The sequence below is a fragment of the Balearica regulorum genome, chromosome 8 (assembly GCF_011004875.1).
Source record: "Balearica regulorum gibbericeps isolate bBalReg1 chromosome 8, bBalReg1.pri, whole genome shotgun sequence".
Taxonomy (NCBI): domain Eukaryota; kingdom Metazoa; phylum Chordata; class Aves; order Gruiformes; family Gruidae; genus Balearica; species Balearica regulorum.
This window is the reverse complement of record NC_046191.1, coordinates 6,966,091-6,993,940: the sequence shown is the minus strand read 5'-3', so window position 1 is coordinate 6,993,940 and position 27,850 is coordinate 6,966,091. Positions and strand designations below refer to the sequence as shown.

Below are 27,850 nucleotides of genomic sequence, written 5' to 3'. Positions count from 1 at the left end.
ACTGCAGCCAAGGCTGCCCTTGAATTTCACATTCCCCACCAGCCTTGGTGAGAACAAGGTCCAGTATGGCACGTCTCCTCACTGGCTCCTCTGTCACTTTGAGAAGGAAGTTATCATCAACACATTCCAGGAACCTCCTGGATAGCTTGTGCCCTGTTGTGTTGTCCCTCCAACAGATACTGGGGTGGTTGAAGTCCCCAGTGAGGACCAGGGCTTGTGAATGTGAAGCTGTTCCTATCTGGCTATAGAGGGCCTCATCCACTCAGTCTTTCTGGTCAGGTGGCCTATAGCAGACCCCCACTATAGTGTCCCCTGTCCCTGCCCTCCCTTTAATCCTCACCCATAAGCTCTCAGTCAGCTCCCCATCCATCCCCAGGCAGAGCTCCATGGTCTCCCCTGCCTGTCCTTCCTAAAAGCCTGTATCCTTCCATTCCAACGCTGCAGTCATAGGAGCCATCCCACCACGTCTCCGTGATGCCAACAAGATCACAGCCCTGCAGGCATGCACACATCTCCAACTCCTCTTGTTTATTGCCCACGCTACGTGTGTTTGCATAGAGGCACTTGAAGTGTGCCTCCGATGAAGCTGACTGACTGGCTGGAGTGGCTGGAATAGCTGCCAGTTGTTCAATGAAGTTCCGTAGCAGTTGTTTGCCCAAAGACCTGCTTCTCTGCCATCAATGTGATCTGAAGAAGTAATGTACCGAAGTTTAAACTGAGTCTACAGCTTCAGTTTTTAAACTTGAAAATGTTTCTTCATTTATGCTGCCACCACCACTGTCACCCATCAGCAGGGAACGTGTAAAGTACAAAGACTCAAGTTTGACTGGAAAGGTTTCCTGCAACTAATTCCAGTAATTATACAACAAAAACACAGATAAAATGCACTTGTGGGGAAGGGTGAATTCTGCTCTTCCTCTATCCCGTGGGCTGCTCTGGCATCAATAGTGAGCCAGGTCATCACCCTACTTCTCCTCCGCTCTGCCTGCAGACTGGGGTAAGATGGGGTGGTCCTCCAACATAACCACCCTTTTTTTCTCCTGCCTGAAAAGACTGACTTTACAATCTAGTGTAACACTAAATTTACAATTTTGTTGTATGAATTCAGAGTACTGGAATATAGAAAGGGTAGCAGGCAAATAAATCCTGGATCTCTGAATCACTAAGAAAAAGCAGCCAGCTTTGTTTTGTTTTTATTTTTGTTTTAGTAAAAACACACTTCCCACACTAACTTTTGAAACTTACACGTGGCACAGAGGGGGATCAGTTCCAGTTGATATGAGCCTGGAAGAAGAGAGGGAGGAAATAACTTAATTGCTTTAGACTTCAGTTCAGCTGGAGTCGAGAGGAAAGAATCAGTGTCCCTTTTTTGGAATTCAGCAAGAAGGTCGTGTTCTTGGTGAGGACAGATCCTCTGCAGATTTTGTGGAGGTACTATACGGGGCACTGTGGGGCATTCACAAAACAGGTGGCTTTATATTTAAAATAGTACTGCTGCTCTCTGTGACAAAAAGCTGTGTTGCTTTCTTGGAAATATTGCTGCACTTAGAGCATACTGTGTTATAAACAGCATGTTCCTCTATTTTTTACCAAGAAAAATAAGAAATGTGAGACTTCTGGGCTAAACATGACCAGGGCTGGAGTGTGTGTGTGTGTGGTGGAGGGTTGTTTTGATGTTTAGTGCTGTAATATGGGGCTTAGAAGATACAAAAGAGATTGGGTAGATGGGGTGTTATATCAAATTTGGGGACTTTGCCGCTAAGACATTTGTAGTTTCAGCGGATTTACCCCTGGTCCCTGAAAATCAGTTGAACCAGGGGGAGTTAAAGGGGAGGGAGATGAAATGCAGGAAAAACTGCTGATCTGTCTGTTCCTGGCTAATTTGAACCAGACCCCCTGGGGAATGGGAGGACATTCCCACCTGGAATTCAGATTTTGTGTTGAATGCAGCTAAAATTAAAGATCTAGTAACAGATAGTGCAGCTCTGGTATCCTGCGACGAAATGCTAAAGCATACACCGTCTCTGCTTCTGTCAATTCCAGCATGCTTGCTTTTGGCATCTCTTACGGATCTTGCAAACTATGTTGACAAAAAGCAATGGGAGATTGTTTCTTCCTGAAGTCTTTATATCCAGACTATAGCTGCTTCCTCTTTCCTACTCACATTTTCCCATATGGTGACTTTGGAAAATTCCTCTCCGATTTCGTTGGGAAGTGCAGGAAACTCTCGTTGGTAGAGGGTTGCCTATTACTCTCTCTAATTCTGCTGCTCACATCTGGAAAGGATCTGGCTTGGAAAGGGGAGACTTGCTCTGAGTTCAGCTCATGTAACAGACATGGCATGAGCCGAGAGAGCCTGTGGGGGCAAGAGAAATGTTCTTCATTCATCTGATTTCTGACAGCAAAGGTGAGTTGTACGGCATTTCATTATTTTTTTAAATGCTGGGTTGTCAGACAACATCCAGCAGCCTGCCTTTCAGCTGCAGCTTTTAGAAAGGATATTAAATGTAAGTAATAAACTCAGTTAACCTGTTGATATTGAAGAGAGGATGTTTTTCCATCTGCGTGTGTCCTATGAGAATGTCTGCAGAGAATGATACAGACATGAGATATTTTGAATATGATTCTGTTGTTTATTGAGGCAACTGTAATCACCGAGAAGCATACACTAACTCCTGAAACTTCAGCTGCTTCTTGAGACTGTGCCTTTTGTAGCACTCTGCCTCTGGGGCTGTGTGGCAGCAAAGTGCAGAAATCAGTGGTGGTTCTGTCTGGACTCAGAAAGATGCAACCATAGACACTCCTGAGCTGGTTTCGGTGTAACTTCAGTCTTTGGGTGGAAGGACCTGATCCAAAGCCCACTGACAGCAAGGGAAGAGGACTCTTTCTAGTGGGTTTTGAGCCACTCCTTTAATAAGGTTTCTTAATAAGGCTTTGGATCAGGCCCACAGGAATGAGTTTAAATGGAGCGAGTTACTTCAGACTTTCTTTGAACTAAAAGAAAATCAAAATCATGCCTGGTTTTACTGCCTGCACTCCAGGTGCAAGCAGATGTTTCTGTATCCAAAGTGTCTCCCTGTGGTACCCAAGCAGCATTCACTTCAAAGGCATTGCAGCAGAAGCATGTGTATTGGTGACAACGGGGTGAGATTGCCTCAGAAATTTTAGTGTGCACTATTTCATGTTAATTTTTTAACATCTTTTCAGCCATATATGTGGAAAAGTCAGCATGTTGCAAATCTATAGAACCCAATACCAACCATGATGTAACTGTGTGCTGTGGGAATAGTGTTGGCATTGTTACAGCAGGGCTGGTTGTCACCTGTGTATAAGAGGTTTTTTCTTTAGTTTCTTTTGTAAATATCTATAAGGGTAAGCTGATATATAGGAAAAATACTTTGTTAGAGATCTGATATATCATACTTGCTGAGATTATTTTCTCTAAGATTTCTAAAATATTTTCTGAGATTAGGTCACCAAATACTAAGGATTTTACTAATCCACTGTTGGCATACTCACATGGCCAATTTTGATCTCACTGTTAATATCTAGCTGCCTTATAAGGAACACGATCTGATCTCTGGAATGTTTTATAAAGGTGATTAATTTCATTATAGTCAGTTTTTACAAATATGGAAGCTGTGGAATAGCGGAGCAGGGAGAAGAGGGATCAAGCAAACAGTGTTAAATGCTTAAAATCACCCAGCATGTCAGTAGCAAAGACCATGAACAAAGCAAACCCATCCATGTCTCGGAATGCTCTGTCCTGTAGTCTCACCTTCTCCCATTTCTTCGAGTGTAAGTCAATGTTTAAAGAAATTATTTAAGATTTTCATGACACTGACTGAGCGCAGGATCTCTCCAATGTTTCCCAGGGGACCCCCAGAGAGTTTCAGCTGGTGCAAAGCCCCATGGATGTAAACAGAGATGTGCCAGTTCTGACGGCTGCCAGTCTGGCTCTGGGAGGTTCTTGTTTCTGATGCAAAGAAGGAACCTGGGCTGGCAGAGGTGAATGGAGAGTACTTATTTCATATTAAGGTCATGAATCCATTGTGTATTTTCACCTTAAAAGATCAGCCTAAATAAGAATTTCTCATCACTGTTGAATACTTCTGCAAAGAATAGCCAAAAGGACAAAAGACAAGCCATTACCAGCCCTTACTGCAAATCGTTATGTATGAAATCTGAGAAGGGCAACAAATGAGACCAAGGGGGCTGGATTAGGACCAGCTGGCTGGTCCAGTAGATATTCAACTTCTGTTTGAATTATTTTAACCTGCTGCCAGAAAGATAAAAGCTGAACATTAGCCAGGCCTCTAAGGTTCAGATCAGCACTGTCCAAAATCAATAGGAAGCCTGTTTTGTTTTCGGTAGCCATGAGACATTGTTATTGTTCGATGCATGTGAAGCAGCCTCTCCAAGAGGCATCCTGACAGCCTGAGTCACTCTTTTCCAGCATACCTTGGTTACATTAACGAGAAATTTCTTCCCGATGCAAAACTGTGAGGAAGAGTACGACTGAGAGTTACATGGAAATAACATTGCATAACCTCCTCTATAAAGTCCGGGATCAGCTGGCGTTTCTCAATATGAAAAAAGCAATAAATAACTTGAGGAATCAGGGACGGTGTGGGGGATGCTGCCAGGCCGCCGGCTCTAGCTGGGGACCCGCTGGCAGGTCAGGCCGGCGGGGCAGCACCAGGCTGGCAGCCTGGGGCCGGGAAGCGCTGCTCCGTCTCATCCCGGTTCCCAAACCGCCTTGAAAGGACGTGAAAGCACCCAGGGAAAGCGAGAACGCGGGGCTGGCGCCTCGGGCTCCCGGGACAGGAGCGGGGAGCGCAGCCGGGCCGGGCCCTGGCGCTGCCACCCTCTCCCGCCCGACCCCGACCCCGCGCCGTTCTCTCGGCTTTTAGGGGCGATGCCCGCCGGCGGCCGGGCGCTGCTGGCGCTGGGGCTCCTGGCGCTGGGCTGCGCCGCCGCCCGCCCGCCACCGCCCGCCGACAACGACTTTCCCGAGGGCGTCCCCGAACGGCGGCGGCCGCCGCCCGGTCCGGCCCCCGCCTGCCCCCGGGATTGCGGCTGCACCCAGGAGGGCGTCGTGGACTGCGGCGGCATCGACCTGAAGGAGTTCCCGCTCCTGCTGCCAGAGCTGACCAACCACCTCTCCCTGCAGGTAAGGGAGCCGAGCCCGGCCGCGGACCACCCAGCTCCCACACGCTGCCCCCCGCCGCCTCCGGGGTCTCCCCGGGCCGCGGAGGCCCCTGTCCTTGCCTTCGCCTGAACCCGGCTCCTTCCCGCTTCCTTCCGTGGCTCCTCGGCTCTGTGTTGGAAGCAGGAGGTGCAGCAGGCCCTTGTACTCGACGAACACACCTGGTTGCTAGCTTTAATTCTCTCCCCACAGATCCAGGGAGAAAAAAAGTTAGGAAATTTTTCTCCTCTTTCTCTCTGCGCCTGTGAGGAAATATTTTTTTGTCCAAAGTAATAATTACTGTTCCTCTGGTGAAAGCTTTTCATTCTGAGGTGTCTTTGAAAAGGATGGGCAAAATTAATTCATTAATGAGAAATTTTCTGTCAGCACTACACATTAGCTAAAGCGTTGTAAAGATGGTGTAGTGGCCCAGCCCCAGGCAGTGGCCCTCAGGGTCCTGTCTCCCCCAAGCCGGCTCCCTGTGGTACGTGGACTCAGCCAGGAGCAGTGGCTGTAACATGGCGGAGCCAGCCGTCACTTGGAGCGGCATTTCCTGTGACATGCGGACAGCTGGTGCTGCGCTTGCTGGGTGACCTGCCGGCGGGAGGCTCTTGGGTCATTTTACCCGGGAAAGTCATGACTGCAGCAAATGGTTATGTTGCAGAGACGTCACGTCTTGTCAGGACAAAGGCATGTAAGATTCAAATTCAGGTGGAAGCAGTGGCCTGTCCTAGATGGTCAGCAGGTTTCCATGCTCTGCTGTTAGTTAAGTGATCCCTACGACGAGCGTTTTGGCAGGCATCCTTTCCCTGCCTGTGCTCTGACACCTGAGGACGTGGGCAGGGCCAGAGCATGGCAGCCCTGTGGCCCTTTCTCCTCTGAGCCATGGCAGTAGTTCCAGGTTTCTCCACAATGCCTCTTTGGCCCTTAACCAACTGCTTTTTGTTTATTGCTCCCATTTGCTAATTGTGTTCTATGGATAAATTGTAGATTTTGTTCAGCGCTTTCCATCCAAGTGCAGTGTACTTAGAAAAACTGTAACGTAAGCTGGCACCTTCCTCAGCAGATCTGTCCCAGGCGTGTGCTAGCCATGGCTCCCGCCTCTACTGCCAAAAGCAGAGAAGCTTTTTGGAGCAGCACCTGTCAACTTTCTGTGTATTGGCCTGGCTTCCAGCACAGTGGGTCCTTGACTGGTCCCCTAGATGCTAAAACAGTGGAATCACTCATTAATGGTCTAATGTTAGTCAGCATGTTAATGAAAATCTGATGGCAGTCACTCCTGATAGTAAAACCAGAGAAAGTGAGCCCAGTTTGACTCTCCCTGCCCATGACAAGTTGTTTTTAAAACAACACGTAAATAACAGAAGTAATAAACTCGAAAATGCATGGTGCCAACCTTGTAGCAAATGCTTTGCTGCAGCTACGAGGTTTGGCGGTGGCAGGTGGCATATAGGCCTTGCCAGGCATAATCACACTCTTTTGTGTGCTACCAGTGCATAAGCTGGATATTTCTGGAGATGAGCACAAGCTACAAAACTTGGTTCAGGCCTTCGAATGCTGCTGGGTTTGGATGTCTTGGTTTTGAGATCTGAGTTTGGCTCATTACAGAGAGAAGTCTTGACAATGATTTGACATGGTGGTTTCATTTCCAAATTTTACTGGAGTTCACAGTCTGGGTTTTTTGGGATCCTTCTTGGATTACTTGATGATGATTAATACTCTCCATTTTCTTAGAATAACCAGATAGAAGAAATCTTTCCAGAAGAGCTTGCTCGTCTTTACAGACTGGAAACTCTCAATTTGCAAAACAACAGGCTAACTTCAAAAGGTAAGGCAGCAGAGCCGTGAAGTGGACAGAGCCTGTGCTTCCACATCACCAGTTTATGCAGTGAGGCCAGCGACAGCTGATAAGGAAAGCCACAGAGTGATGGAATGATGTGACTGGAGTGGTTAGCTATAAGCCTCACTCCTTTGGCCATCACACAGATCATGGAGGCACTTTATCATCTAAAACATAATACTCAGTGTGTAAGAATGCAGCCGTACTGAACCAGTGGAGGAGACCTGGCAGCAGCACTGCGTACTGTGGCGTGAGATCTTCTCGTCCAGGAAACTCCCTCCAGTCCCCCAGGCACATCAATGCAATGCACTTGAGAACCAGAAATGTCTACATGCTGAATGATTTCCTTCTGACTGACCTTGTTTCTTAATCCACTTGTGTAGTTCAGTCTAGTCACTCAGTGCAGTTTAGTCCAGTTCAATCCTTGTCGAATTTAATGTAGATACAAATAATATGTATTACAACTAAGGCAATTTCTGCTATTCTTCTAAAACCATTTTGATTTTTGTAGGCAGGTTTTGCTTACTAAGTCATATGCTTATTAGAGAAACTTGACAAGGAGTTAGTAAGGAAAGGAAAAGAAACACAGGAATTGGAGTAAATAATCAGACAGTAGGATATGCAATACAAAAGATGTAATTGTTGTTAACTTGTGTGTCACCCAGTTGCTCTGAATGCTGTTGCTCTCCTTATTCCAATGATAGAGAACAGCCTTTATTGAGAACGTGGGCATATTATGCATGGGACCCAAAACACATCACCTGTACACAGCACAGGGAAGGCTGTGCTTAATAGATTCAGACTTTGACATTGCTACCTTTGGGGCTTGATGTTTCTTTCACAAGCTTCAGTGCAGCCCTGAGTTTCCAATATGTTCTGACGTGGGAAATAGCTTCACCTTTGACTTATGGTTATCTAAGTGCCAGGTGAAAATGTTATTTTCAGCCTTTCCATTGTGACAGCAATTGTGCTTGTGTGATCAGCTGGATGTGGTGATTCAGCTGAAAAGTAATAATTATTGGGGGAGGGTTAGCTCTGAGTTGGATTAGCTCTCTGAGCTGGCTACTGCCTGGCTGGCTGGATTGTGGGGGAGCAGAACAAGAAAACAGTTATGACATGCAGCTACTGGTGTTGTTTTGGCAACATCATGGTCGTAGATCAGATTGATCTGATCATTAAACAACCCTAGATGATGTCCTTCCAAGAATGATCTGCAGATTCATGAGCAAATGACAAAAGAAACTTCTCAGATAGCATGCTTGCTGTGGGGACCAATGATCAGCTGTACAGCAAGTCTACACAGCTCTGTACCTGACCCTTGCCAGTGGGGTTGGCCACAAGCCTTGCAAGCTTAGGATTTTTTATGGTCTTCCATTGCTCTTAACAGTCTGGGGTGGGGTTTAATTTAAAAAAAAAACCAAAACAAAGACAACAATAGGTCTGAGCCAGGTTGTTTCAGTGGCAATGAAAAATATTTAAATCTCACATTAAAGATATTATCTGAGAGAGAAAGCTACTTTCAGTTATTTTCACTCAGAGAGGCAATAAGGTGCCAGTGTCACTGATTAGAGTTATTCCTGTTTCTGAGGGTTGCCGGAGGAAGCATTTGAACATCTGGAGAACCTGAATTACCTGTACCTGGCAAACAATAAGGTAAGAGGCTCACAAGACTTTCAGAATTCTTTTCTAACTGGGTTCTGAAAGTGAAACAAGCAAGTCTTCAATTCTTTTAAAATATATGTCCTACATAAGTAAGATTGTGCCAAAGTGATATTCTAATGCAAGTTCATCTAAGATCAAGACAATCAGTATGCTAAAAAATTAGAAGGTACATGCCCAAATATTTCGAACACTTATTTGTGCAACTGGTGAAAAGTTTCCTTTCAGTATGTAGGAAGGTACAGAGAGCCCTTGCATTTATAAATTACCACTGTCTTCAGTAGGCTTTGGATCAGCTGCATGCAGATTTGGTAACTGCCTGTATGCAAATAAGATGTGGGTTAATGATGTGAAATACTGCATATCTCATCAGATGAGGCCAGACGATACCTGTGTTTTGGGCCATCAAAAGCTGTAAAAAGCTATCCAGTTTTCCCCAACTCCCATTCTTACTAGGTTTGATGTGGGGGGATACCCATACATGGTGAAACTGCGCAAGTTGTGTATTTATTCTTTTAGCTGCAGTGGTAGGAGCTGACTTTCTTTTTTAATGGAGAAGATCCCAGGTGCTTTCCTATTAATGACCCAAGTTGGATGTCATGACAGAAGCACATCTTTCCTGCCAAGGCTAGGAAATGAAATAACTTCTCACGTACCCTTACATCTGGGTGGTTCCCATTATGGCTTTCTTTTTCCTCAGTTACAGTCCACAAATACTTGCTACAGAAGAAACTGGGGTGCCACAGAAAAATATAAGTTAAAACATTAGGCAGAGCTTCTTTTGTCTGCAAAACCCCCGCCCTTCCATCCCTCTCTCTCTATATATATATATAGGCATATCTGCATGTATGTTTTATTATCCTCTTAAAATCTGTGACCTTTTGATGCTTTGTTGATATGTATGTGGCCACATTCAGGTTTCAGTCAGGCCAAGACATATCCAGAATCACTCCATAGATTTCCGTATGGAGTGATTGAGAATAGAACCCATTCCTTAGTACAGTAACATTGTGTTCTTTTCTCCCTTTCAAGCACCATTTCCATATAACAATCTTGGCAGTTAATAGCTCCATAAAAAGGAACAAGCCAGACTGTGACTAATATTCCAGAACTTTGCACTCCAATTTTCCCTGTGTGACAAAACAAAGTGTTTGGTTTTTCTGGCTTTACTGCAGAGAGAAAAAGATCCCAAAAGAAAATGCAAACATCAGCGAATGTCAGAACTAGTTACAGTGAGAAGTTGTGGACCCACAAAAATAACACATTTCTTTATAAATCACAAGCCAGGACAAACCAGATTGGCTTCAAACAGCATCCAGTCTGCAGCAGGAAACACTGCAGATCAAGTAACTGTGGTGTCTGGAGGAGAGCAGGGATTTGCTGGTAGTTTGCTCCTTGTTTTATGGATTATCTTAATGCTGCTTTATCTTCAACTGCAATCCCATCACATGTAGCTAAATTATCTTTCCTTAAACTAACATAGTTGGTTGGAGAAAAGAAATATCCTAATAGACTAAAAGCCTTCTGTGGCTTACGAGAAACAAGTACTTCAAGAACAGATCCTGTAGTTTCTGTTTTAATTTTTCACCCCACTCATCATTTCTATCTATCATGTAGTATCCACAGTAAGCCTTGTTAATAACGGAAATTCCTTCCACCAAGCTGTAGACCAGGTCCCAAGCTGTCCTTACTGTTTACTATAAGCTGGTGATTTTAGTGACAGTATCCCCAAAGTGATACAGGATTCACATGGATCCAGTACTTCTGTTTATATCAAAGCTTGTTATAAGCAAGAAATCTTGTTCCAAAACTGGTGATAACTTTTGTATAATCCTTATGAGTTCATTAATTAACTCATTAGTTAACACTGGAGAAACACTATCTGCCATATGGAAAGGAAGATCCAGCAGTAAAGCTGCAAGAAAACTGCAGCTGGAGAAATGCAGATTGCTACTTGTTAGGCAATATGTTAGATAAAGCTACTGAGTGAACTTTCTTTTTGCTAACAGTTTCAACAATCCAGCATTAATCCTTCAAGCACTCAACCAGTGGATATCAGTTCATCTCATGACTAAAAGTGCTGAAATGCCAAAGCAAAGTCTTGACCAAGTAAAAACTGTTTGGGTGAAACTTCTCTTTCTCTTTCCTGTGGTTCTGATGTCTTTCATTGCACGTATCCAAGCCATGCCCTTTGTTTGTATAAAAGTTATGACCTAATAGACTGTGTTTCAGGAGAAAAGCTTTAACGTGCCACAGTGTATGAAAGTGATTAAGTCTATTTCCTGTGTCTGAATTCTCAATATTACGTCACAGTAGAGACTTCTTTTTGAGGCACAGTCAGACCTTCCTAGTCAGATATGAGTGCCTTTATCCGCTTCCCTGAAATTAAATCTCCCAGGTCAGGAGATGAGGGATTACCAGTAAAGCCAAGAGCAGAATTGTGGCAACTGTAGTAATATGTAAAATGCCTATTTCTACTGCTTATGTACTACCTGGAAGTACTGATAGGAGTGTGATCTGTGGTAAAGATCTTTCTTGCATTTATGACCATTAAACATTTAAGACAGCTTAAGGGTGGAGGTTTTGGCACAGGTGAAAGTGAAAAACAGTAAATAATGTACTTTCATCATTTAAAAAATAGGACTGTATTGCCTGTCCAGTAAATTGTGAGTTCATGGATATAGCACTATCAATGCACACTTGACAAACTAGTAGAGAGAGATCTAGGCATCCTTTAGATAAGTACACAGTTTAAGGCTTGGGTTAGGCAGTTCTCCAAGAAAGTGTCTGTTCTCTCACACATTGTTTATCTTTTAAATATTTTTGGGTTTATATTGTTATAAATAACCAATTGCAGTTTTATTGTAATAAAAATTTGAAAAATATGTTTTCTCATTGTGTGAGTCTTGCTGTGCCTTGCTGGCTGTAAGGACTAAGTTCTCTTTCACACAACAGGGCTGTGAGGAAGAAGCTTTACAGATTCAAAGAATTTCAAGCTAGAAGGCAATTCTCTTCCATTGCTCAGAGTTTCCCATCCTGATCTCAAAGCTTTAGATGACAAAGACTTCAATATCTCTCTAGAAAAGATGTTCTCTCCAGAAATACTGCAATTCGGTAGTCTTCTGCTTATGTACTCAAGGATCATGTCTACTATGGCAACATGTTAAGAACTTGATTTAAGGGCTTAATCTTGATGCATAAATGTTCTGGGTTTATGCTTTCCAGAAAACTGTTCTCCAGCCTGTATCATAACCTGTATTCTTGGTTTCTAGACTGATGACTTGGGTATTAGCAGTCACTCAGTGAACCTAGCTATTGTATTGTCTGGATACTCTCTAAAGCTGACCTTTTTTAATCATTAGTTTTCATTCCACCAATTTTTGTTCAGATGCAGACATTCATAGCATTATTTTTTAAAATCACTGATAAAAATAGCAATAGATCAAGAGCAAACACATTCAATCCTATACCTCTCCTTGATTATAAAGTTTTGGAGACAGGACCTTTCTGTATTTTGTTTCTGATACATTTATTCAATGAACAAAGTATCGCTGTACAGTAGGTCTTTGCTTTGAAGTCCCATTTGATACTCCGTCATTTGGCTCAGACGCATCCGTGTCCTGTGGGAACTTGAATCTTCTATTGAAAAGATCATTGTAAATGGATGCAATATTGGAACAGACATATGAAGTGACACTTCCCCCCCAATATACTTTCATATGGGAGTAAGTAGTAGGCCACTGTGAGATAGGTCAGATTTTTTTTGGCACAGCAGACTGAGGAATTAGGAACAATAATAAGCAACATGTTTGCTCTCTGAATAACAATTTCTTGATTTCTTCCATCAAAAAGAGACAGGACTCTTCCAACCAAAACAAACATGCACATATCTTGGAGCAAAAGTCTGTCTCCTTCCTGGAGAGATTAGTGAGTGAGGACAATTTGTTTTTATTCATGAAATCTGCATACAGTTCATTTATTTTTGTTGGTTTAGAGAAAATAAATTGTTTTGTTGCTGGTCTAATACTTGGTTAAAACATTTGTTGCATTTAATTGGAATTCCCCTGTATATTTCTTTTACAGCTAACAGTGGCTCCGAAATTCTTACCAAATACCTTGATCAGTGCAGATTTTGCAGCCAATTATCTCACTAAGATATATGGGCTCACCTTTGGACAGAAACCAAACTTGAGGTAAGGGATCAGGAAGTAAAACAATAATAGTGTTCTGCCACTGCTTGGATGCAGTTGGTGAGTGATAAGAAACTATTTGGCTAAACCATGTTATTGCCTACTTATGTTTTTTGGAAAGAAGTGGACTGTTTGTTATTGTCAGCATGAAAGAACAAATAATCTCTCAGACAAACACATTCCAAGGGCTTTTACTGGCTGCCAGACAGTTATGCATAGATAAAAATGAAATTGTCTCCATTATATTCGTGTATCAGTTATGAGTTGAAAGGAACAGCTTGGGTTTCTCAAAATGGAGATTAACTATTTAGAGATCTCTAGTTTTATTATAGTCCATTCATTGAAAAAAATAGAATCAGGTAGAGAGTAAAGTACTCAATGCAGTTGAGTATAACTCAACTATATTAAAGCTAAGCACTTTAGCACCTTCAGAAGTGATTCATACCCTCAGGTCTGGTTTCAAAGGTGTCTCTGCTAGTTTTAGGTTGTACTTTTCTCAGCTAGATCCAGTGTAGCACGTTCTCCCATCTCAAATTCAGATGCACATAGACCACCTCCTGTGAGATACGGTCTTTTCCAAAGGCATCTTGAGTAATCTATACCGGACACTGCAGCATCTAAATCCTGCAAAGGATCACAGACTCTGTTGGTAGCAATTTACGCATCCAAGTTTGGAAGCAGTTAATAATAGCTGACCCAGTTAAGCTCCTAGTAATGAACTGAAGAACTTTTGGTTCCCCCTGAATTCGTTAAGAGCTGAAGCTACTCTGTACTTACTAGGCCTTTAGTCTTGTAGGCTCTTGGTAACTGAAGAAGCTGAGTCAGTGACTAATTTCTGGCAATATCTCATCGTGAAAGAAGCTAGATTTATACATGTGTTCTTCCTTAATTTGAGTTGCAGAAGCTGCTGTGTTTTGATTTCATATTAAAATTCTTGCACTCTTCTGAAGTGATCTTCACACTATCCTATACCAACACTAATTTTAATCAGAATAGTAACTCATTGGTTTCCAAGATTGCTGATATAAAATCCTAACACTGTTGTTTCAGTTGGTTTATTTGCCCTGAGTAGAGTTCATGGTCTCAGACTGATTATTTGGAAAGCAGCTTTTTCAGAAAGGCAAATATTTGTGAGTTAAAAGTACAGCTGACCATGCAGGGTGAACAATATTTTCAGTGTGGCTCTGAACTCCCTGGAGTGTGTGATCACACAATTCTGTTTGCATACTGAGCCTTTCCTTCCTTCCAGAAAGATGTTGCCAAGTTGTTTGCAATTGGTAGAGAACCCAAGACCAAGTTAAAAAAGCACACTTTGATACTGTGCTCTTTTGAAGTTTAAACCTGTCTGTGCAATTTTAGTTGTTTGCTGCATCTTGGGGTAAACACAGGAAAGGAAGGGGTAATAGAAGTAAGTAAAATCCTATTTCTTTTGTTAAAAAGGAACGGAGGGGTGAGATACAGCCCTTTCTTAAGAGGTCTACAGACTGATTTTGCAAGCACAAGAAGCCCAGATTTGATTCCCAATAGAAGTTAAAATTGGGGCATATCTATTAATCAGATATGAGTTCTAACTCTCTCAAGTGAGGCTACCACACCAACATTCTTTGTTTCAAAGCACTGCACAATCCCAGACTTACACTCAGTTTCTTGTTAAGAAGATAAAGCTACTTGTGAAATTTGTATGCAGGTTTGGATTTCAAATAGACCTAAATTTCAGAGATTATTTGGACCAATCATTTGGTTTTGCATCCATATTCCTTGCTAAATTAAAGGGCACGTTTAAAAACAAATCTAATTATCTCAAGGAAAGAAGAAAAGATTGAAATATAGTTTTTAAACAGCTTTCTCTTGGTAAACAAACCCCCCCCAGATCTCCCTATCTGTTTAACTTCATCTTTTTTCTCCTTCCAACAGATCTGTGTATCTTCATAACAACAAACTCTCAGATGCTGGATTACCTGATAATATGTTCAATGGCTCTGATAACGTGGAGATACTCATCATGTCCAGCAATTTCTTGAAGTATGTTCCAAAGAATCTCCCTCCAGCACTATATAAATTACACTTAAAGGTAACAACAGCAAAGTTTTGTATTCCTTCATGATTGTGACAAAGTACTGTTTTGTATGGGATTCAGTCTACACAGCCAAGCCATTTCAATGCACTTGGAAGCATTCCCAGGCCCGTCTGCTATATCCTCAACAGTAGCTGTCTCCCATGTCCATCCATTTTTGTTCATAAGTAACTGTGTATTTTTGCAAAACACCAGAATGCTCACAGGGGACAAAAATGCTTTTCTGTGTTTTCAGGGCAATGTATTGCACATGTCTGTATGGTAGCATTGTTGGTCTCTTTCCTGCACATAATGATGTTAATACATATTAGTACACAAAGGTAGATCATTCTCCATGGCCATCCAGTGACTGGCCTCCCAGTTAAGTTTGCCACTAACAATGCTGGTTTTCCTGACAGCTGCTTATCAACTATGTACTGGTTTTGCTCACTAACTCATTTCATATAGGCTACTGTTTCCTAGCATCAGTGACTTTTGTTTGCTACTGAACTGGCAATTCAAACAACACAGAGAAAATTTGGATCAGTGATTCTTTACTGCTACAACTTCTCCAGCAGTATTGCAATAGCAGAAATTGTGGTCTTAACTAATCTCCAGCATTTTTAATCCCATGTCATCTGATTTTGATAAAAACACTTCATCATGTCTGTGCTAGAGATCTCAGCCTTGTTAACAATGGGAGAGCTGCAGTGGTGGGGAGTCCTGGTTCCGCTTGTTCCTGGTGTTGACAGCTCCTTGGACGTATCTGTTATCAGCCCCTGGACTTAGGGAGTACTGTGTTGCCTCCCAGCTTTCTTTTCCCTTGAAGGTTTCACTGCTAATTCCCATTAAAGTCTTCCAGAAAATAGGCTTCTCCAGCTTGAAGGCAAACAGTCTGATCCCTTAAATTGCTGGAATTTCTGTGCAAAGTGTGAAGTTACTAGTCCCCTGCATTTTATTGCTGTTTATAGGTAATCATTATCTTCCAAAGGGGTCTCAAACTTTGAGGACTATACTTTGAACTCGTATCCTTCCCTGCTGTCACCAGTTGTGTTAAGGGCAGAGAAGCTGAGGAGAGAAACAAGCATTTTGTTTTCAAGTGCACTGCCTGTCAGTAGTAACATTTACCTTGATATTTTGACTGGGAAAAAAAACAGGACAATAAGAAATGAGAGACATCCAATAGTGGACCAAAAGTGTCCAAAAGGTGTACTTTAGATGTAACAGATCTTTTTTTTCTCTTTGTTTTATAGAGCCTTTTATAATTCCTAGTGGTTTATATATCCTTTTATAATTCCTACAATTCCTGTATAGAATTTCTAAGTGGAATTTAGTTTTATATTTTGTTTGTGTCTGCCTGCTGGCTACTCCAAAGCCATACTAAGGCAATAGGAGTAATTATTTTGGAATCTACATTGCAGGAACCGTACCATTTGGAATGCTATTAATGCTGGAAGGATGGCTGGTTCCCAGCTTCCAACCTAATTCTTCTTTATGGTGAAATCTCTCTTACAAAATCCAGAAATTTTGAGCAAACTCCAGAGGTAGTTGCATACGTTATATGTTTGCACATAGGTGGAAGGACTACAAATACAAAATAAAACCATCTGGGGTGGGGTGGGGGGGCAAATTCTAACTCCTTAGCCCAAAGATTCCATGGGGAATCAATAAAAATAGGTTGTAATATTTCAGTCTAGTATTTGTATTTATTTCTTAAGCAGAATTATAACGCCCCCTGAAATATCTTATGTCTCACCCTTTTGAAGTGTAATTGCCTGGTGTTAGTTGAGCAGAACCTGAATGTCCTATGTTGTTTCAAGCCAAATAATGTGCTTTGTGCTTCTGGTGACTCTAGAACAACAAACTGGAGAAGATTCCCAAAGGAGCCTTCAGTGAACTTACAGGTCTGAGGGAGCTGTATTTACAGAATAACTACTTGACTAATGAAGGAATGGACAATGAAACTTTCTGGTGAGACTGAGATCTGTAGTTTACACCTCTGTTTGTGTCTGTCTATCTTTTCTGGTACAGTAGTATATCTACTGAAAAAAGTACATCTTAAAAAGTACATTTATTAAAAGCTGTACGACATTATGCATTTCTCTACTAAGCCTGTATGAAAAGACTTAGATTCAGATGCTGCCATTCAAAAGCAAAGGTCTGAGTGAGTGGTTTGAATTCACACTGCAGAATACTTTTATACAAAAGACACAACGCTGAATGTCAGCCTACACTGCTCCCTGATTGCCACAGACCCAATGCACCAAGGTACTAAGTGCCTTCTGAGAAAAGGCCACCTAGAACGATGTTGAAAGCTGGTCTCTGTTGTTCCAAACCAGTCAAATGTGAGGTTACTTGGGACCTTCCAGTTTCAAGGACAGTTCACTGGAAGTTAAGGCCAGACCTTCATCTTCCCTAAAGCCATTTCCATGTTTCAGTGAAGGTGACTTGAAAACAGCCGCAGATACACAGTTGTGAATTCATGTGGCACAGCTGTACCCCAGTGCAGATAGATTGCTGGAGCAGGAGGGGATGCAATGGTACTGCTCAATAGCCAGATGGCTGCAAAAGCTTTGCTACAAACTGGTGCAACGGAAATAACCTTTGGCTGTTCTAAATTTAGCCTGGGACTTAGCACTTCAAAAAGTTGAAATTTGTGTCTCTGCTTGCACTGAGTGCTGCCCTTGTTCCACCTGAAAATCCAGATCACATAATCTGTCCTGCCTATAACATAATTCTGTAAACTTTTCTGATCTTCAGAGATGAAAATGTATCATACTGTGCTTTCCTTTTCCACATCCCACTCCTAGAAACCTCCCTTGGTAATTTACCATAGCTGTGTGGTGTACGCCTCCAGGTCATGTTGGACATACCATTTCTGTTAAGATTTTGATGAATACAGTGGCTATAGCTAAGGCACAAGTCACAGTCAGCAGAGGGGGTGGATATTGCTCCTTGCTCTCTTGATACTGTCTGTAGAGCACAGCATAGTGCTATTAAGATGTACCCAAGCTGGGGGGGCATTACAACTTGCAGCACTGAAGTGCTTTACCCAGAGAGTGTATTTGCTTATTCAGACCATGCTTGGATAGCTGTGAATAGCAGTGTAGTAACTAGTAAGTAATGTCTGTAAGGCATTAAATCGCGCATTTCCTGAAAACTTCCTAGTCGTCTGCAGTGGATTATGTAGTGCCATGCAGATCAAAAGTCTCATTTGAACTGAGAAACTGACTTGAAGTACAAGGGAATAGAGGGCTCCTCGGTCCTGGCATGTAATACCATTGATCCATATCCAGTTGGTATAAGTGGCTGGTCTGAGGATTTATTTTAGCTTCAACTGAGTCTGTGGAATCCAGATTCAGTAGCTTACACAAAGCAGCTCTAGCTCTGACTCACTTCCATAATGCTGGAGGGTCAGGAGAAGTTCACTACCTTAGCCTAGGACAATGAATTAACATTTCTGCTTTCCATAAGAGTAATATTTCATCATCTGAGAAGCAGGCCTGCTTTTCAGTTCCAATATACCCTTTCAGAGAGACAGAAATACTCCTGCTACGTTTCTATGAAACTGAGAGCTAAATTTTGTGTTCTAATGGCGCTCCCACGTCATCTTTCTTGTGGTATTTGTTCACTGAAATTGCTCAAATGTTGCTGTCTTTGGTGTCAAATGAGAGAACAGTAGACTGCAAAACTGATTTCAGTTGGCAGCCTGGTGGCAATTTGGATGTCTGTGCACTCTAGGAGGGTCTCTTGCTAGTGTGGCCGGGGAGCAATGGCAGCGCCCAGGCCTAACTCCTAATGGCAGCATGGGAGCTCCTTGTTTTGCTGTACACGTCAGTCATATCATGAGACAAAAAGGGGCAGTAGTGGGAGCTGTGCCAGCTAAAAAGACTCTAAAGCAAAGACTGTAAAATCCTAGGGGAAGCTGGTTTTCGTTTCGCCTTGCAGAATCTAAATAGAGAGTGTTTTCTTTCCTGCTTTCCTAAGGAAATTGTCTAGTCTTGAATATCTGGATTTGTCCAGCAATAACCTCTCACAAATCCCAAGTGGTTTACCTCGAAACATCGTCCTCCTCCACCTGGAGAAGAATGCAATTAAGGTGATTGGCAGAGATGTCTTGACCCAAATTAAGAACCTGGAGTACCTTCTGCTCCACAATAACAAATTAAAAGCCCGAGGTATTCACCCATTAGCCTTCCAGGGCTTAAAGAAGCTGCACACTGTCCACCTGTACAACAACATGCTGGAAAGGATTCCCAGTGGGCTGCCCCGGCGAGTGAAAACACTTATGATCCTCCATAACCAGATCTCTGAGATTAACAGGAATGACTTTGCTACCACTTACTTCCTTGAAGAGCTGAACCTGAGCTACAATAAGCTCAAAAGTCCCCAGATCCATCGGGAGGCCTTCCGTAAACTGAGGCAACTAAAGTCCTTGGATCTTTCTGGAAACAATCTCCACACAGTGCCCTTTGGCTTTCCAAAGAATTTGCAGATTCTGAAGCTGAAGGAGAACGAGATAAGCATCATCCCAAAAGGGACTTTGTCTGGGATGACAAAGCTGCGGGAACTGTATTTGAGCAACAATAAACTGAAAGTAAATTCCATTTATTCAAGAGCGTGGAGAGAACTCAGCAGTCTCCAGGTAGAAACATCACCTTCTCTAATTGTTTTAGCAATGCTGATGTCCTCGTCTGTCTGCCTAAGCCATTTGTCTAGCACCAATACTAGATGCGCTTGGTCCTCATGTTTTGGGCTTGCATTGTTTAAGTGCTACACCTTCTGTTTCTAGAGTAGAAATGATATGCTGTTATGCCAGAGGTGGGTTCCTCCCACTGCTGACCAGGGTGGTGGTCCACCATGTACTGCTAATTCTGGGAAATGTAAAGACATCTTTGTTTCTGAACCCTAACAATGTCCTGTATTTTCAGATAAACATTAGTGAATGTTGTCATTAAAACTGAAATGATGCCTTTCAAATAGCTTGTCTCCCAAAAGATTTAAGATCAGCTCTGAAGAGAGACAGCAGGAGGAAGGAATGCATAAACAAAAACACTCTTAATTCTCAAAGCCCCATCGGCTTACAGTCAGACAGGCCAAGCTGTAGGATTTAGCAGCTCAGCTGGCTAAGGCACCTGGATAGCAGCTAGGAGATCTGGATTCAATCAGCAGTCTTCTCATTTGCTTAATTGTTGGAGAAAGTTAAACACAAACCATAAGGCAGGCAGGAACAATCACATTTGTGCTGTGCAAAATGACCTTTCAAAATTGTTACACTGGCCGAAGGATTTGTCTGCATTTCCTTTTAGGCAACAGCCTGTTTCCTGCAGTAGAAGGTATTACCTATGTCATATGGCAACCATCTATGGTGCATATGGCTAGGTCACTGTCCAGGCAAAGTTTGTGCATCTCAGAGCAGATCAGGGAGCATATATCACACTGGCCCCCAGTGTGTTTCCAGACAACCCAAATGTTTATCTGTGTGAACATTTCCCTTTCTGTTGTTTCTGGGAATAAACAATAGCTTGCTTTTCAGTTAATGTGAATCAGCAATCCAGCAATGGTATCTGTAGAGCTGTTGGTTTGCATCAGCTGCACATTTGGTCCATGGCTTTAATAATACATTTTGCATTTCTTTGGTGCCTCACTGATATGTATATGTGTGTGTGTGCGCATGCAAATATATCTAAGATGAAAAGTAGTCTGATGAGAATTACAGATGCTGGAATTGTTTCAGGGCAGTAGCTTGATAAAATGTAGTCACTGTCACCTGGGTTGTTTTTTTTTTTTTCAAACAAAAATGGATCATGAGACCTCTTAGGCAGCTTTAGCTGTTGGTTGGAACGATAAGCTTTCCTTCTTGAAAGGCCTATTTCATAGCTACTTCACGTTACTTTTATTCTACTGTCACTCCCTTGTAGTCAGTCTCAAGCCAGAGTAATGTGTTGCTGAATCAAACACTGGCCCTTCAGTTGTACCTACTCCACAGCAAGCCCTTGTTCATATTAAAGAAGGTAAAGAAAGGTAAAGATAGTAGCACATACTTAAAATTCTGTTAGACTAATGGTGCATTTTTTGCTGTTGCTTTTTTCTGGAACAGCATTACTACTTGTGAGTTATTTCCATGGTAGTATATATATGAATCTTTTTTATCATTAAGGGCTTAACTGTGCAATTGGCTTATGAGTTGGTGCACTGGGGTGGATTTGACAAATAACCATCACATAAGATCCTGATTGTGCGTGTACTTAGCATATGCTTCAGTCCACACTGTTTCCATGGAAATCACAGACGACTATCTGCAACGGCAAAGCTAGACATTTACATAATTGTTTGCCAGACTGGGATTATGTGGAGAATAAAAACACTGAAATCACAACAGTAATTTGCAGAAGTGTGGCTTTGAGTAATGTGTAACTAGTGTGTCAGCTCGGTGCCATGAAAATGCTACAATACAGGATAACCAAACACTTCTATTGATCTGTTTTCTTGCGTAAAATTAATCTGAGAAATTACCACGGCCTTTAGTCCTGATGTCTTCATACATTTTCCGTGTTAGAATATTTCCAGGTGGTTTTATGTGCAACTCTAACTAGTCACTAACCTTAGCTAGTGAAGTGTTTGCGGTAACAGCTTCCAAGGAATTCTCATGCATATCTGAAACCCAGTCTGCTTTTAATTCACTTAAAGCAGGCACAGGCTAAAGCCTGGGGACAGAGATAAAGAAATGTTGGGACTCCTAAACAAAACAGCATGATGTCTCATGTGAAATCATGATGCTAAATAGTAGTGTAAGAGAGCAGAATTATCATGACCACGCTTACCTTGATGCCAATTAGAGGTAGATTAAGTTAGTTTATGTTATAATAAATATCACTTCAGTTTTTCCACCATGAACTCGAACTGAACCTTTCTGCATGGCTGACAGTTAACAATCTCCACTGTACACATGGTGTTTCTCATTTTCCTGACCTCACCAGAAGGGAGAGGTTCAGAAGCAGACTCACCAAAATACCATCTGAAAAATAAAGCCCGTTTCCAGATGATTTTCAAACACAACAAATCCTGGATAAGCTTTGCATAAACTATATGTATTTTTATAGACGTGTGTTTGTGTGTGTATATAAAACAATGGATAAACTTCCAAAGGAGGGGGAGGGGTGTATATAGAGCCAACCTTTGGAAGGTCATTTGTTATCAAATCTCTTTTTGGAGCGCTGCTAATATTTAAATTCAATTATTTATTTGACCCCTTGTTGTCTCTTCCTTGCAGTCACTAGACATGGCTGGCAACCAGCTGACTTCTATCCCACCAGGCCTGCCAGAATCTCTAGAATATCTGTATCTTCAGAACAACAAGATCACAACAGTTTCAGAGAATGCATTTGAATCCACACCCAAAATAAAGGGGATTTACCTCAGGTAAGGTCAGGTTTCTGCTTCAACACATAAGATTTTTTTTCTTCTCCATCCACTTTGTAATTGTTTACTTTTTAGAACGTATTTCAAATTGTAACTTTCTAAATAAGCAACTTTATTTTATAGCAATGTATGATGAAACTATGTTCATCTGCTCAGAAAAGACATGGATACACATAATAAGCTCTTTCTGTTTGGAAAGTTTGTCCTTTCTGTGCTTATTAGAATGGATTAGGCTTGTTAGAAATTCTGGGAAGTAATATTTAGCATTATGTCATATTCCAATATTCAGCTGTGAGCTAAAAGTTTACATTCCCCTTGTAGGACTACAGCTTCGCCTGTGGCTGTTAGCCCTGGATTTTGACAAAATCCCCCTCTAGCGAGGCGTGCATGACTGATCTTGAAGTTGTGCACATTCCCTTGATGGTTTGTCAGAAACAGATGACAAGTTACAACTGTGACAGTTATGTAACTCCGTTTAGAAGCTTTTCTGGGTTTTTCCCCACTGTGTCAGTTGGATGAGGACTTTGGTTTTGTAGGTGACAGATACTGACTTTTTTACATATAATGTAAACTCACAGTAATGTAACTGATTTAAACAGAGATTTGTAGCACAAAAAGTGAACCAAGAATCTGGCCTAGTAATATGGAATAATATTGAAAATATTGCTTAGAAGTAATTTATGAACGCCTACAGAATATTTGATTAAGCTGATCCCATGGATGTGTTCAAAAACCCCTGCTGCACAAGACTAAATATGGCCTTATTTTGTCTGTATGCAACTAAACTGTTCTGTAGTTCTGAATAGTTCTGAATCATACCTTTTTGGATGAATGATTCCATACCAAGCAAATAAAATTACAAAGTCTGGTGAAAATTAGAGCAGTCTGTCTATTCAGCTGCTCACATTTATGAGATTTTAGTGAATGCTTGGATGCAAACCAGAAACCACATACCACATTCTATATTTCTATATAAAGAGAAAAAAGGAATTTGCAAAACTGTTTTGCTAACATACTTAGGAGGCAACTCCACCCATGTATTTCTTAATGGGAGGCTATTAGTAACTGAAATGCTGTGAAACAATAATATACATCTGGAATATCAGAATATGATTTTAAGCATGTTCAAGAGTAACAGACCAAGCCGTATATGTCAGAAGTTCTTAAATTGCAAATTAATTTATTTCTATTCTTGGAAACCCAAGTAACAGATGAAAAATTACTGCATGTTGCTTTGTTTCTAAAAGGATACTTTGTACCAGTATTTTGAGTTTTGTGGGAGAAAAATTAAACTATATCAAGGGATGGCACAGAATCTCATGAAAAAGCAAGTTACACTTTGAAATGTGGGCTATGGAGGAGATGCCTTTCCTCTCTGGAAAGGAGAAAGCAGAATACCAAGAGAAAGAATTTGTGGGGGAGGAATTCCAATATTATGATTTTTTTCCTTGCAGAATACAGTTATAGAAGGAGAAAGAGGGGCTGGGGTGGAGGAAGTAGGAGTTGAGAGCTTGGTTAGTGAACTTGAAAGTAGTGGGAGATACTTAATATTTCCCATTATTTTCCTGCAAGGTCCTTTATGATGGTGCAGAGTGCCAACAGCAAGCTTTGTTCAATCACTACATTTGCCTGCTTGCTAATCAGAACCTGCTTTCCCTTCCTTTTTCCATCCAGAGGAGTCTACTCCCAGAGTGCTGTTGTGGGTCAGTGTAAAGTTAGAGTAACTTGGGTCAGTGTAAGTTAGAGTAACTGTACAGAACGGTTTCTTCCTAGTCTTCTCATTTCTGTGGTGGATACAAAAATGGGTTTATTTTAACAGGAAGGCCTTTTTGTTTGTTTAAAGGTTTAATAAGATTGCCGTTGGAGCACTGAAGGAAAGTACCTTCCAAAACCTAAAGCACTTACAGGTACTGGATATTGAAGGGAATCTTGAATTCAGCAACAGTTCAAAGAATAAGGATGACTCAGAAGAGGAAATGGAGGATGAGGAAGAGGAAGAAGAACTGAGATAAAATGTGAACTCACACAAACACATCATGTGGGAGGTAACAACTGTAGTTTAGTTAACTCAAGGACCCAGTTCTCAGTCTCTAGTGTAAATAATTCCAATTAACAAGTATGATTGAAACATAACAAGTGGATGTCAAAGACTTTTACTGAAACATGACTGGGAGTTGCAGAATCAAAAAGGGTTGAAAATACATTATTTTGTAAAATGAAACGGTCAGTATATATCTGTTTTATCAGAGGCAGTGGACTGTTCATAGTGGCTTCTGCTTATAGCCACAGCAGACCCAATAGGTAAATATGAAGGTCATTATTTACTAGTTCTGACAACAAAAAATGAAAAGGTATTTCATATTTTTAAGCAACTAGTTAAAAAGGAAAAGAACAAACTGTGAAGCTTACTGATGCAGAAGACTATGTGAGCTGAAAATGGATTAAAAAAAATCAGACAAATTAAAGGAAGATAGACCCATCAGTGTCTGTTAAACATGGCATTAAGATTATGACCTCTGTCTCAAGCAGTCCTTAAATCAATGACCACTTGGAGTGGGAAGATAAAACTATATTTGGCATATTTCTTATGGAAAGATTATCTACTTCAGGTCACTTTGGGAAATGGTATGCAAGACTGGATTGATGCCTGTTCCAGGATAGCCAGTTCTCACAGCAGCCTGTGCTTTCGCTACTGAGAAGTCTTGCTGAGGGTTCATTGGCACTTCACCCAGATTCAGTGAAACGCCTCTGGCCAGTTACAGGTTGTGATTGCTGCTGACTTTGATTCCAGACTGGTAATCTTGAAATTAAGATCTCAGTATTCCATAAACTATCTGGCCAGCCACTCCATCTCTCTAGTTGAACCTCTTTTCAGTTGCAGAAGGAAAGATGGAGAATGATGTTTGAAGAGTATGCATTTTGCCATGAGAGAAATAGGGATCTGCTTTATGCATCTCTTAAGTATTTTATTCAAAGATGATGAGGTTCAAGACACTTCTCTCTACTTTTGGAGATCTAAACTAAGACTTGAAAAAAAAAAGTCTTGTTTTGTTCCTAATCAACATTTTGTCATGGAGGATGACACAAGGAAGTGCTAGGAATAGTGCTGATATGCTGAAAAGTTGATGGGGCTTGAAAAGGGCAGAAGCTACTTGGAAAGTCAAATATTAGACCTCCTGGCTGGGCTATGTGAGAACTTTGTGAGAGAAGAAATAATTTATATCTACAGACTTAGAGTGCATACAATTTCCAAATCAATGCACCTCTAGTTTGGTTTGGGACACGTGTGGCATGTCAGCAGGTACTAAGTTTAACATATGCTGAATTCTGTGTTCCATTATGTAATTGATTTTGTTTTTCTGATGTTTTGCAGGAAAGCATATGGAAAATTACATATATGTCTATGTGTATATATCTATATAGATATACAGAGAACACTTAGCAAAACGTGCAATGAATTACGCAGAAACTGTCGTGGCACTGGGCCAGGGTCATGGAAGACAGTGTGTTACAGTGCCTTATTCAGGGAGAGACCCTGAATGCCTTTCCAAAGCTTCCAAATCATCTTATACAAGACCCAGGATCATAAGGGATTGCTCTGGAACTCACAAAAGCTGGCTTTTGTTTCTTCTGTTTCTCTTCCTTCGCTGTTTCCATCTGTAATAACAATATGGGACTGTTTTGAACACATGCCTTCGAATGCTGTTTTTGTCACTGCATTTTAAGTGAACCATGTATATGCTGCTTTTCTTTTCCTCCACCCCAAAGAAGCTGTTGTTGATCAGGCAAGATGGATATTTGCAGTAGTTTCATGTGTGGAGCAGTATATGAGGCATTTTGGTCATCAAGCAGCAGTAATAATTCTGGATGCAACAATTCGTCTGTTATAACAATGTGTATATTTGGATGAGAAAAACAAAATAAGGCTGGATCCCATAATATTTTATCTCTACTGCCAAAGCCTGCAGTATATGCCTGTTTTAGAAAGAGTTTAAGATAAAACAATTGCTCTTGTGAATATATATAAAAAAATCTGTATGTCTGCCTTCCAGAGCTTTGGTAAAGTTTCTGTCTTGCTGTTGTTTGCCCATGTGGCAGTTGTATCCGAAAGTACGTCCAGATAATTGAGTAACAGTATGCAGTTTAATATATGTCATAGAATTTTTCACATATTGTATATCATTCACATTAAGAGTCAGAAGTGAGACTAATGAAGCAAAAAAGATAAGTGAATGTGGGGTGACTTAGGAGAAAACTGTTAAGCCTCAAGAGAAATTTCCTTGTTTAGTTCAAGTCTGGAGGCAGTGCCTGCTGTCATACTCTCTTAAAGCCTCACCTATCTTATGGTGTTGAGTATTCTCAGCTCCTGTTGGAATCATGGAAAATAAGGAAAGCAAGGAAAAGAAGACCTGGATGACAAGCTGCCTATTTGATTATAATGTCTTTCATCTGAGGTAGCTAATCTGCTTGAGGAAATGGTCTTTTGAGGATTTCTGATGAAATACGTGTTGTTTTGCATACTGCATTCCAGGATTTACTTGGAAACACAGTTGGCTTAATTTTTCACCAGCTGTTTTTCCTGTTTTTCCTAGTTGTACTCTTTCCCTTTGGGTTCCCATAGCATATGACAGTAATTTCAGGCTGATATTTCCTACCTTAGACAATTAAAGACAGTCAGGAATCATAGAAGGAAAGATTGCTTCCTCAAAAAACTAAAAGCTTGGCCCTAAAAATTGCAAAAAACCCAACATTTTTAAATATCAGCTATACAGCTGAGCAATAAAATAGCCTTCCAGCTGACTTTTGGGATAGATTTCTCTGTAAAATGTTTACAGAATATAGCTCAAATCAATTAGCTATCATCTCCATCAAACCCCAGTGGAAGTTTTGCCAGCCTTGGGTGAAACAGATCAATTTATTATACTCCTGAACAAGCTGAGAATATGCAGATTTGTATGGTTTTATGGAGAACTGTTCAATTATCTTTAAATTTCAGTCCCTTACGCTGACATTCTGTGAGAAGTCAGGTGCTTCAGACCCCCTTTGAATCCCTTGAGAGTCTGATGTGGTGAATGCAGGAGTGAGGGTACATTTTTAACACCTTGTAGAATCATGCCCAAAAATTCAGGGTGATACATACACTGTTAAACTTCTTAAATCAAACATAAGCTTTTGCCAAAGGAGACCCACCTACAGTCAAAGGGGAATATCCTGTAGACAGTAGAGTTAGGCAACCCTTTTCCAAGTTTATTTCAAAATAATTGTGCACTGAATCTGTCCTTTAAAGGGGACAGTGTTTCCTAGCAGCAAAAAATCCCTAAAACAACCACCAACCAAAACCACCCCTTCCCCCCAGTAAAAGCCTCAGTGCTCCCCCAAGAGGAATGTCTTTTGGTTGTCACGTAAGAGATGGATGACGCAGAATCGCAGGCTTGATTCCTTGCTTATCTGGTATCATCGGCACCCATGACATTGGACATAACACTGTGGAACCAAAA

At 41.3% G+C, this 27,850-nt stretch overlaps 1 protein-coding gene across 5 annotated transcripts; it reads left to right on the top strand.

Annotated features, from left to right (window-relative positions):
- The first annotated feature begins 96 nt into the window (after positions 1 to 96).
- Positions 97 to 27,850, top strand: PODN (podocan). Of its 5 annotated transcripts, XM_075759382.1 has the most exons (12): positions 97 to 1,431; positions 2,044 to 2,407; positions 4,914 to 5,173; positions 6,923 to 7,016; positions 8,617 to 8,681; positions 12,771 to 12,880; positions 14,792 to 14,948; positions 16,786 to 16,901; positions 18,918 to 19,575; positions 22,204 to 22,352; positions 24,196 to 24,397; positions 25,726 to 27,850. In XM_075759382.1, the coding sequence occupies exons 2-11, from the start codon at positions 2,374 to 2,376 to the stop codon at positions 24,362 to 24,364; spliced, it is 1,812 nt and encodes a 603-aa protein (XP_075615497.1). In that variant the 5' UTR covers positions 97 to 1,431; positions 2,044 to 2,373; the 3' UTR covers positions 24,365 to 24,397; positions 25,726 to 27,850. The 5 variants fall into 5 exon arrangements, with proteins under 5 accessions (XP_075615497.1, XP_075615498.1, XP_075615493.1 ...); XM_075759383.1 differs by lacking the exon at positions 2,044 to 2,407 and having other exon boundaries at positions 97 to 1,399; XM_075759378.1 differs by lacking the exon at positions 2,044 to 2,407 and having other exon boundaries at positions 98 to 1,431.